At 39.3% G+C, this 12,410-nt stretch overlaps 1 protein-coding gene across 1 annotated transcript in view; it reads left to right on the plus strand.

The window, feature by feature from the left end:
* Positions 1 to 2,464: 2,464 nt before the first annotated feature.
* LOC142189604 (uncharacterized) overlaps positions 2,465 to 12,410 on the plus strand; it is a 44,906-nt gene continuing 34,960 nt past the window's right edge. The window contains exons 1-5 of the mRNA XM_075262212.1: positions 2,465 to 2,616; positions 2,725 to 2,836; positions 2,953 to 3,159; positions 8,184 to 8,306; positions 9,767 to 9,881. Of these exons, the coding sequence (XP_075118313.1) occupies positions 2,465 to 2,616; positions 2,725 to 2,836; positions 2,953 to 3,159; positions 8,184 to 8,306; positions 9,767 to 9,881 (709 nt within the window). The remainder of the gene's footprint in view (positions 2,617 to 2,724; positions 2,837 to 2,952; positions 3,160 to 8,183; positions 8,307 to 9,766; positions 9,882 to 12,410) is intronic.

The following is a 12,410-nucleotide window of genomic DNA, read 5'->3' on the forward strand; positions in this document are numbered from 1 at the left end:
AAACTCTTCCCCAGTGGAATGACAGGTCCCATTTCCAACCTACCTGCCATTCCTAAAAATCCAGCCCAATACTGAGCATTTACCAAAATGCTCAGCAGACGAAAGTTGTCTGCTGAGAACAAACATTCCTGGAGTTTTCTCATGTCACCCACCTGAGTAGTCTGGGTGAGATGTACACCCCCTCCATTACCTGACCAGCCATCAGCTTACAATAATAAAAAGTTAAACATTTTTGCACATATAATTAATTAAACATTTAGCAGAGTTTTAAAGATTTTCTCTAAATATCTTGTGGTCAAAGTCTTGTTGTCTTAATTGGATGCCAGTGGATACGATCATGAATGCAGGAACTTTCTAACGTCAGAAAATCCACGATGATTTCCTTATTGTGGCCAGGTTATCTTCTCATACATGTAGTGTCCCTGCCTGACAACCCAGCTACAATAAGGACATCATAGCTGGGTTCCTGACAAGACCCAGACCATAGAAAGTTTCTGTATTTGTGGTCGTATCCATTGGCAAACGATCAAAACATCAGACTTTCGCCACTAAAATAGTTGGAGAAAATCTTTAAAACTCTGCAGAATTTTTAACTACTTATATTTGCAAAAATGTTTAACATTTAATTATCTTCAAATATAGATATGATTATGTTCATGGGAATATCCCTTAAAGAACAGAAATTGATTCAGTGATTATCACAGGACAACTTGTTTCCCTCTTTGAAGGGTATATCCCTTGAAGTGGACTTCTTTAACAAAGCCTCTCTTCACCAGGTAAAGATGTTGGCTAAGTCTATGGCTTTAACTACGGTTGCCGGATGCCCCTTATTGTTAAAACCCTGGATGGCTGATAAATTATAATGCCTTCAAATTCAATATTTGAAGGTTAGGTTACCCTATAAATCGGGCACGTAGATTGGTCAAGAGCTTGATAAGATTATGAAGGAAATCCCAACCAGTGTTTTTCTCAAGATGACAAAAAAGTCAGAAAGCCAGATTTCTGACTATCACCTCCAGCCTACTCCAAGAAATTAAATTCCAGTGGGGGGATGTCTTTCTTTTTATTTCTAGAGTTCTGGAAAAAAAATATATCAGATACCTAGGTCCTAGACATAATTCGATCAACATAAGGCATAGATTTATCTGTGCCTCCCCAGGACAGATTTAAAGGGATCCTATCTTTCAAACACTTTGTTTTCTAACACGTCAGAATAGCCTTAAAGGGGTATTCCCATGACGCTTGTTCACTAACCTGCAGGCTGTTGTGCTCGCTTCACTTCCTGATTCTCTCGGCACATAGGTGGGCGGGGTTTCACTTGCACGGGATTTCACTTGCACGGGATTGGTTGTAAATGAATTATCACAGTGTGAAGCTGATGTAGCAGAGCTGGATTTGAGTCAGTTTGCATTACATACAGAGGTAACGGACTCCCTATTTCAGCCCTTATCAGCCAAATTCAATTAAACCGACTGATAAGAGCTCAGAAATCCCAGAGCTCTCACCTCTCCTATCTGTGTCATTTAAGTAATGGAGCTTCTCAAACAGCTCAGAGCTGCTCCCAGCCCCTCCCTCCACCCTGAGAGCAGGCAGCTACATCACTTCACAAATGAGCAGATAATCCCAAGCGCCATAGAAACAGAGTGTAAACAATGAAGTGAATAAATTAAGATAGCAGACAAAGAAAGCAGTTTTGATAAAGCAATGCATTTAGGAAAAGTCTTAAATCCACATAAACTAGCAGTATAGATAGGATCCTTGTGATGGGACAACCCCCTTTAAGAAAGGCTATTCGTCTCCTCCATTTCGTTGTCTTCTCCGCACTGCCGTTCACCTAAAATCCTGGTTTTTGTTGGTATGTAAATGAGTTCTCTCGCAGCATCCCCAATGCTGCCAGAGAATTCTCCAGCACGCCTCCATCTTCTTCTGGAATTAAGTCTTTACCACGTCTTCTTCCGGTGGTGTCTTCTAACTTCTAGGCCTCGGGCCAAGGGCAAGCCGACTGCGCATGCTCACAGCCACAAGAAAAATGGCCGCTTTCACAGTATTGTAAGTGGCCATTTTCATACTGAGAAAAAACGGAATTTCAAGTGAAGGCGGCGCGGAGAAGACAATGAAAGGTAGGAGACGAATGGCCTTTCTTAAGGCTATTCCGACGAGTTAGAAAAAAAGTGTTTGAAAGATAGGATCCCTTTAAACATACCACTCACCTCCCTGCTGTCTGTCAAAAGGTTCTAGAAACCTCAGTGTTGGACTATGTTAAGAAGAATGTCTTGGAGGAGGTTCCGCTGCATCATCAAGGGTCTGGAATTTATTCTACAGTCTTTCTGGTACCAAAACTTCAGGAGAATAGAGGATAATAGACCTGCAATACCTCAACAAAGCCATCACAAAAAGAATATTCTGTATGGAAACGGTGAGATCTGTGATTTCAATCCTCCAACATGCAGATTTCATTGCCTCTATGGACCTGAAGGACACCTACCTTCATCTCCCTATTCTTCCTGCTTACAAAAAGTATGTAAGAATAGCAGCAGATGTAGAAGGTCAGCTAAGACACCTTCAATTCAGCACTACAGAAGTTATCCACCACGGTAAATTTCCTACAACAATTGGGTTAGATAACAAAATGTGAGAAATCTGAAACATACCCAACAACTCTGAAGAAATTTGTAGGGTTCATCTTGATTCAGGCATAATGAGGATCTTTCTCCATCTCTCTAGAAGGGAAAGAATGGTTGCAGCTGTGAAGTTCCAATTAGTTCCTCGTCCTATCACCATCAGGAACAGGATTGAAGGTGTTGTGACTGATGTTGGCAGCAGAAGATGTAGTTCCGTGGGTGCTGTGGCATTTTCGGCCCTTACAGAGAGAAGTTTTTTCAGCCTAAAATCACAGGACCATTGGGTTAGACAGAAGATTCTTCCTGTCCCATGGGCCCAATTGTACCTCAGATGGTGGATTCAGTTAAGAGATGGAAAGTTCACAGTCCAACCTCCTTGGACCCTGTTAACTATAGACACATCACTCTCAGGTTGGGAACAACAGGAACAATTTTCCTGCCCAAGGGTCTTGGAATTTTCATCCAATGGGAGAGAACTCGAGTGGTATGTTTAGCACTTCTTCACTTTGCCAACCAGCTGAAAGACAAAGCAGTCCAAGTGAGATCGGACAACATGACAACTTTCCTCTACTTGAAAAAGCAGGGTGGAACTCGGTCATAACCCCTTCTAAATGAAATGGGGAAGATCTTGAGATGGGCAGAGAAGAATCTATCAAAAAACCAAAATACTATTCAGCTCACCCTTATCTTTTCATCCATGAAATGGCCCAGGATGCACGGAACCGGTGGACTGAACCGGTAGAATAATACTGTAAAGATGGGAATCCAGCATACACCAGGCGATGATTCAATAAAAACTTTCAATCTTAATTCTTCAGTTCATATAAAATAGTCCTCATATCCATAGGGAGAGATGGCAAGGCAAGGCGTACTACCAACCGCTACGCGTTTCGGAACTATGTTCCTTCATCATGGACTATTTCATATGAACTGAAGAATAAAGATTGAAAGTTTTTATTGAATTATCGCCTGGTGTATGCTGGATTCCCGTCTTTACAGAGAAGAATCTAACTCATCTCTCTGCTGTACATATCAAAGGATTGCTGAATGTGATAGCGAATCAATTAAATCGAGGCTTCACATTTCCAGAGGAGTGGTCTCTCCATCCAGAGGTCTTTCAAGCAATCAAACTGCGAAAAAGACTCACCAAGTGCAAAATATAATAGCAAATTACAAAACTTTACTAATACATCAATACATAAATATCAATGACAGGCAATATACATGAAACATTATAAATCAGAAAAAGGTATAAAATATATCCTATCTCCATAACAATGGAGAAGATGGGAAAAGAAAAAGGGAAGAGGGGGGTACACCGACATGTGTACAAATCCCCCGTGGATTATATCAGTTTTAACAAACAGACATAGTGAGAAAAACCTTGTGTCCAAGAAATATAATGAAAAAAAGATAGTGGTAAAAAGGACTATCTGAACAATAAATAGAACCATGTATGTAGTAACCGGCCTAATACTGATAATTATAATAGCATCAATGTCACAAAATAAGTTCCACCAAGCAATGAACCAAACAGACATACAAACATCATCAGATTTGTACTTTTTAAATCAGCATATTCTATGCAGCATGTATTTATGAATCACAACAAAATCACAATCAGGCAAGTACAAAAATAAAGACCTCCAACTTGCGCACCATATGTGTGTCCATCAATATCTGCTACCTCTAGGACATATAACATAGAACATCTAACATAGTGTATAAATGTACGCAATAAAGCCTCATCATGTGTATATGTATATGTTACCAATTAAAAAAAAGGGAGGAGGAAGAATAATGGGAAGAATAGTGTCATGAATGAACAAGTAAACTAAAAAGTGCAAGTACAAGTGAAAAGTGACAATTCAAAAAGTGATAATACTATATAATAGATAATCTAAAAAATATAATAGATACCATATGACAACAATGTCTAAGGCCCGGTTCACATCTACGTTCAGTCCGCTTGGGGACCCCCGAATGGAATACCAAACGCATTAACCCCTTAAGGACACAGCCCAAAAGTGCCTTAAGGACCAGGCCTCTTTTTTCAAAACTGATGTGTCACTTTAAATGGCAATAACTTTGAGACGCTTTAACTTACAGAAGTGATTTTGAGATTGTTTTCTCGTAACACATTATACTTCATGTTAGTGGTAAACATTGATCAATATTTTTGTATTTACTTATAAAAAAAAAATAGGAAATTTGATGGAAATTTGGAAAAAATACCAATTTTCAAAATGTGAAATTCTCTGCTTTTCAGGCAGATAGCCATACCGCCCAAATACATGAATAAATAGTATCTACCATATCTCTGCTTTATATTGGCATCATCTTTTGATTGTCTTATTGGCATCATCTTTTGATTGTTTTTTCATTTATTTTGGATGTTACAAGGCTTACAAGTGTAACAGTGATTTTCCCGATTTACAAGAAAATTCTCCAAACCAATTTTTTAGGGACGACTTCAGTTCTGAAAGGAATTATAAAGGCCAATATTATAGAAAACCCCCCCCCCCAATCACCCCATTTTCAAAACTGCACCCCTCAAATTATTCAAAACAGCATTTGGGATGTTCGTTAACTCTTTCAGCATTTCATAAGAATAAAAATAATATGGAGGTGAAATTTAGACATTTCATTTTTTTTTCACTAATACATTCATTTAGACCTAAAATTAACACATTCATAAAGGGTTAAAGGAGAAAATGCATGTGACAGTTTGTTATACAATTTCTCCCGTGCACAGAAATACTCCACATGTGGGTGTAAACTGATTTTTGGGCACACGGCAATGCATGGAAGGGAAGGATCGACACTGGATGTTTGAAAAGCAGATTTTGCTAGAATAGTTTGCAGGCGCCATGTCTCATTTGCAGTGCCCCTAGAGTTCCAAAACAATGGAAACCCCCCAAAAGTGACCCCATTTTGGAAACTACACCCCTCACAGAATTTGTCAAGTGATATAGTGAGCATTTTGACCCTATAGCCGTTTCACAGATTTTACTAACCTTGGGATGTGTAAGCGAAAATTACTGAAATGTCCCTTTATTCCCAAAGTTTTCAGTTTCACAAGGGGTTAAAGGAGAAAAAAAACCCCACAGTTTGTTAAACAATTGCTCATGAAAGCGGCGATACCCCATATGTGGCCATAATCTGCTGTATAGGAACATGGTGGATCTTGGAATTGAAAGAGCACTATTTGGCTTTTGGAGATTTAGATGTTTGGAATCTGGATGCCATGTCATGTTTGTCATGAGCCTGTAAGGTACCAGAAAAGTGGAGTTCCCAAAGATATACCTATTTTGAAAACTGCACTCCTGAAAGAATTTACCAGAGGGTGTAGTGAGCATTAGTATTGCAGGCGGGAACAAACAGTGGATGGTGAAGAGGGAATATATAAGCTGTGCGGAGGGCATTGCAAACACCACATTCCCTACTATATCCCAGTAGCTCCTATGATTGGGGGGGGGGGGTCACTTCTGGTGTATTTTCCCTCATAAGCTGTAAATCTGGGGTGTCCCCTGATATACACTCGCACAGTTTATATATTCCCTTCCTGCCGCAGCCAGTTACGTTCTAATGATTTAGTGATTTGGGGTTTTTTGTCTTCACATTGCTAGATGCTATATATTTCTTAATTTTCTGGTGACGTGGCCATATAAGGGCTTGTTGTTTGTGGGATGAGATGTATTTTGTAATGCCACCATTTTTGGGTGCCTACAACTTATAGAATAATTTTTATTAACTCTTTCTTGGTGGATTAAAAAAAAACCCAGCAATTCTGGCATAGCTTTTACCTTTTCATTTTTTTTCGCGGTGCAGCGTACAGCATAAGTAACATGTTACTTTTATTTTGCCGATTGGTACGGTTACGGTGATACCTCATTTATATTATATTTTTATGCGTTAGTCATTCTGCAGAACAAAAACACATTTGGGGACATAAATCAATGATTTTTTCATCACCATCTTCTGAGATGTGTAATGTTTTTATTTTTCGGTTCACAGAGTTGGTTGAGAGCATATTTTTTGCAGGACAACCTGTGCTTTTCACTGGTACTGTTTTGGGGATGTATGGCTTTTTTTATGACTTTTTTTAGCATTTTTTTGTGAGGCAAAATGTGCAAAAAATTTTATTTCTGGCGTTTTTTCCCCTTTTTTTTCCCGACGTTCACCGAGCAGATTAAATATTGTTTCACTTTTATTGTACAGGTTGTTACCGACGCAGCAATACCAAATATGTATTGTTCTTATTTTTTTATTTTTTTTTATGTAATTCATTTTTTATTTTTTTTTATGTAATTCATTTTGGGGCTTTATAACTATGTTAATTTTTTTTTTTACACACTTTATTTTTTTAAAAACTTTTTTTTTGTCCTATAAGGACACTAGAACCAGTGATCAGAGAGGATCGCTGGTTCTATACTAACTATAGACTGCAATACACGTGTATTGCAGTCTATAGAGGAAGCTAGCTATGCAGACGCATAGACTAGCCTCCTCTCGTCCCTGCAGGATCAACCAGGTAACAGGTGGTCTTAGCAGCCTGGGGGTCACTAGGCAGACCCCCGGCTGCAATTTATAGATGCCGGCATCCCCCGATCTCGCCACGGGGGGTGCCGACAGCAAGACAACTAAACCTTTTGCATGCTGGCGTCATGTTTGATGCCGGCATGCAAGGGGTTAAATCCTCTATCGGAGCGCGCTCCGATGGAGGATTAAGGAGCAGCGTGTTAGCTGTAAGTTACAGCTAACACGGGCTCCTGATGCCACTGCCGGCATCCACTATAGCTGGCAAACACTTAGGGTGCCGTGATTGCTATTGATCACGGCACCTTAAGGGTTAAACAGCGGGGATCGGTGCAATCACCATCCCTGCTGTTACAGCGGGAGCCTGGCTGTCAGATAAAAAAAGGAATTGTATATTGTGTGGAGGCCCAGCTACCTTTGCTAGCATGATAAGGCCCCTCTAATTAGGACACACTCTCTATTGGCAGAAAAAAATCACCTCCACACAATATACAATTCCTTTTTTTTGGCCCACCACACAATACATTTTTGCCCCTCCCCCCTTAGTATATGACCTTGCAGTTTATGACCTCCCACAGTATATGACCTTATTCTTATGCCTCCCACAATATATCACTCCTTTTTTTGTCCCCCACACATTATCTGACCCTTTTTGTGGACTCCACACAGTACAGTATATGACTCACTTTTTTACCCCTCCCTCAAAGCATATGATCCCCCTATTTATGACCTACACAGTTTGAGACCCCTTTTATACCCCCCACAGTGTATGAACCCCTTTTCCTTAAATCCCATCTGCAGTGTATGACCCCCTTTTTTATAGGTCAATTCGGTGGATTACGTTCACTCTGTCCAGGAGTAACCTGGTCACATAGCAAGGACTCTTATATAGCTTAGGAGTCCCTTCATTAGTTCATTCAGGCACACAAGCCTTTGAGATGAGACAGAATCCAGTCTCATCTCCAGGTCCCCCGAACCAGATTAGAAACCAGAGTTCATTGAAGTTGGTTTCTATTCATGCAGCACAACAAACAAAACAAAGGACCTGGAGATGAGAACGATTCCTGTCTCATCCCAAATGGATTCTTAAGCAACATAATAGTGTCTGAACTCTCTGTGACTGTGGTTACTCTCGTCACATTGAAAGTAAGCAATGAAGTGATTTGCTGTCAATGTGATCAAGAGTGATACGATCACATTGAAGGGTAAAAACATTGATCCATTATGAAGGCAGAAGACAAGTTGTATGCTGTTTCAGTACTTCAGAAAGTAGTGTAGTACATTTGTACCACCAAGTTTTCTGAGATAATGAGAGCATAAAACTTGTCAGCTGCCTCCCCACTGGATCAATGTTATTAAACAATTCACTGTGGTAAAGCTGAGGGGTGTGCAGAGATGAAAAATTCTGGCTATTCATATGACTTTCAAGGCGGCTCCTGACCTGCAAATGAAAACAGGGACCATCTAGCAATTCATATGAATAACCAGCAGCATCACAGACAAATCTTGCTACCACAATATACCTGTGATAAAACTGCTAATGTGGATTTAAAACTAAAAATGGATGGTACTCAGACAGGACAGGGCGTGACCTAAACTGTACTTGTCCACTATTTGTCCTATTTGATAATACCTTTAGTCTAAGACCCCACTTTGCGGAAAAGCTGCTTGAGATTCAGGCCCCACATGGTAAGCCGCAGCCAAAAAACACTGAGGAGAAAACTGTGTTCTTTTTCTGCAGCGATTTTCAAAGATAGTCTACAGAGTCTTCTTCTGTGGACTTTCTGCCTCTATTATACGGAAAACACCAGTGATTCCACAGATGTATTTAACAAGCTGCAATTTTCAAAAACATAGGTGTTTTTGAAAGAGTGTTTTTTCCACTGCAGTTTATTTTTTCTGCATCGTGCACATGGGACTAGCCAGAATTCCATCTGCTTTGCAGGTACTGTAAAGCACGGTCTTTTTTGGCACAGCGTTTCCGCAACGTGCGACCCCGACCTTATGGTTGCAAATTTTCTGCAACCGTTTTGCAGCTTGCAATATGTGAAGAGTGAAACTGTCTTCATCTGTCTCACATACTCCCCCAGTCTTAGAACTTGAAACAATGATCAAACATAGCTATATGTATATATCAAACATAGTCAGCACCGATATTCTAATGAGCTGTTCACAAGAAATGAGTTTGTGTTTCTTAGGAATGGTATGAAAAAAACTAAACAGGATATTACATTACTGGCAATGGTATAGCTCTGTTTCCTTGAGTTGGTGGATTCATAGGACCAAGTCAGCTGTGAGTGAGTTGTCTGTAGAGGTAAGATTTCATGCTTTCAAGTGTTCAGACTTGATGAAGTTACAATCTGTTGTCCAAACTAGAACAGTCCTTAGACGTCTTTCTGCCTATTTTACTACTGGTAAATGCTAGCAAGTGATGACTATGCAGACAGGAGAGACAACATACCGTAGTATTCATAGTAATGGGAGTGCATGTGGGGGGAAGGTCCATTTCATTTGAAATACACTATAATGGCCATCTTCAGTAAAGGATATGTTAACAGAAGTCACATTTCTTGCAATCTAAAAATCTGTTTCATACATGTGAATAGGGATATTTCTTTGATATGTCTGTGACTTTATGCAAGCCTCAAAGAGAGATGAGGAAACATCATGGAAATTTTAGCAACAAATCTGCCATCTGTGAATGTACTCTAAGAAGAGAAGGTACCTGGCGACTGAACATTAGTTACATGATTAAACTAAACAGTATGGCGGTTGTAAATATCTTAGTATAAGGTATGTGATATGTTTTTTTTTCCGTTTTTTGTCTTGTTTATATCTTCCATGGTTGATACTAGGTTATCTACAGGCCAGCGAATTGTATGCTTGAATAGATTTGCTCATTCTTAGAAGTCAAATTAGATTACATTCTGTGATTTAGTCAATTATATCTGAAAACAATTATATCTGAAAACTATATTCACTGCCTTTTTTTTTTTTTTTTTTGGAAAAACAGATCCCAGTATGGGAATAAAGCGCAGTTAGAAGTAAAGTAAATTATCAGTACAGGTAGGTATCTAGACATCATGGTTGTATAGTTACATATGTTCACTCACATTGTAGTATATGGCTAAATTGTACCTTGAGTATTAATTTTTTGATTGATGTATAGCAATAGAATATGCAACATAATTCATTCACATAATATTGCTGGATATTGTGGGTGTGCAGTACTAGCACTGCCATTATTTTATGGATATTGTTATTTTACATACATGCTAGTCCTCAATATATAATCATTAAGGAAGTATAATACAGAAGCATGGCTTTGTAAATGGGAGGTCCCAGTGAAAACCATATTAGAAATGTCACTGGAAATGTCTGGGTGAAATATAGGGTATCCAGCTTTACAACATGCTAGCTATTGGCAGGTGTACTAGCAGTCTGGACGGCTGCATACAAGCTGAGCAATGATGGATAAAGGTGAAGGACTAAGCTGTCCATGCTTGCTGCGTTGGGTATAGACATATAGAGGTAATTTTGCTCTTCTAGCTCATGTATAGATACAGCCAACTTTGGTAGGTTGTATAAGAAAAAATGGATAAAGCCCAGAGGTAAATGACAAAATGCAGTACCTTTCATTGCTATCAATGAATCAGGTACAGAGGTATATGGATGTATATGCTTGTACTTGTATTTGGAAGTAAAGTAATATACTGTAACTACTACAAGCCTAGAGAGATAAGCAATTTTACAGCTTTATAATAAATGTTAAAGCTGTACAATCTTGGGCTAAGGTACTGCTGAATGTAGAGGAGTACATTTCAGGGTCTATTAACATGCTTTTTTTCTGTAAATACCACCAATTTAAAGTAAAATGGTGGGATTTTGATACAATTTGCAAGTTGACAGCACAGTGTAACATACCCATAAACCTAGACCGATCAGCTGTAAGCTTAGCTTTATAAGTCTACTATACATAAAAGAGCAGGTGCATAGCTAGCGCAATGCAAGGTTAGAGAAAGGCACTAGAGGAAATATTCAAAAAATAGCAGGGAAAAAACACAAGCTGTGCAACTCTGTATGGAAATATTAATAAAAAAAATACCCAACTTTTAATTCTACATGGAAACATACAGATGTTTACACAGATGTCTTGTGTGCTTGACGTCATAAGGATACATAAAAAAGCAGGGTAAAAGTCAAGCTCTGCAATCCCGGAGAGAGTTACTGAAGAAAATGATCAGCTTTGCAAGGAAATCTAGAATAGCAGCAACAACAGACCTGTAGGGCAGATTAGGGTTAAAGCACTGTAGGTTTGGAGATAGGTGCAATGAAACATGCTTGGCTTTGTGAGGCTACATAAATAACAGAGCCATGTTTCGTTCATTACAAGTTTGGACATGGCACTGGAGAGAATGCCAAGCTTTGCAAGGCTATCCAAAAAAGCATTGGTTACCTTCAAGCTCTGGAAGTCTAGAGAGCTATAGTAGAAAAATGCCCAGCAAAGGCAACGTGAAAAATATCAGGCTATGCAAGGCTCCATGAAATAGCTGAGGATAGTTTCAGGCTGTAAGCCTTTCCAATATAGTGAGGATTGTAACGGTACAGGAGGTACCAGACGCAACCTTCATTCATGGCAATTCTGCAGAGAGGTAATAGGGAAAATCTCGAAATGCCCAAAAAGCTACCTAAACTATCGGGGATTTATTCCAGGCTCTACAAGCCTAGAGCAAAGTAGTGGGAAAATGTAAAGCTTCATAAAGTTACATGGAATAGCAGGGGCAAATATCATGTGTTACAAGACTGCCTTGTAGTCTGGGCAGTGTTACAAAAAAAATCTCAGCTTTACAAGACTACATAAGGCTGGGGTCACATGTTCCTATCAGCAGTGTGTTTTTCAGACAGCTGGTGCCCCAAAATTGCCCAAAATAAGTGGTTTTGCCATGGCATTTTTCCATTGCAAAGATTAAAAGCTACCGGGAAAACCTGCAGTATTGACAGGCGGAAGGGTTAAAAGACAAAGAGCAGGTCTCGTTGCCCATGGTTTTTTTTACGCCATGTGGAAGAGATTTGGTGAAATCTCTTTTACAATGCTAGTACTGTAGATTGCAATGGGAAAGCCACCAGTTGGTCTAAACCTATTTCACCAAATTTTCACCTAATTCAAATAATCAAGTTTCACCTATGCTGTTAGGAGTCCCTGCTTCCTAGCAGCATACTGTACTAAAATAATGTAATATAATCATAGAT

The sequence above is a fragment of the Leptodactylus fuscus genome, chromosome 1 (assembly GCF_031893055.1).
Source record: "Leptodactylus fuscus isolate aLepFus1 chromosome 1, aLepFus1.hap2, whole genome shotgun sequence".
In the NCBI taxonomy this organism is placed as follows: Eukaryota; Metazoa; Chordata; class Amphibia; order Anura; family Leptodactylidae; genus Leptodactylus; species Leptodactylus fuscus.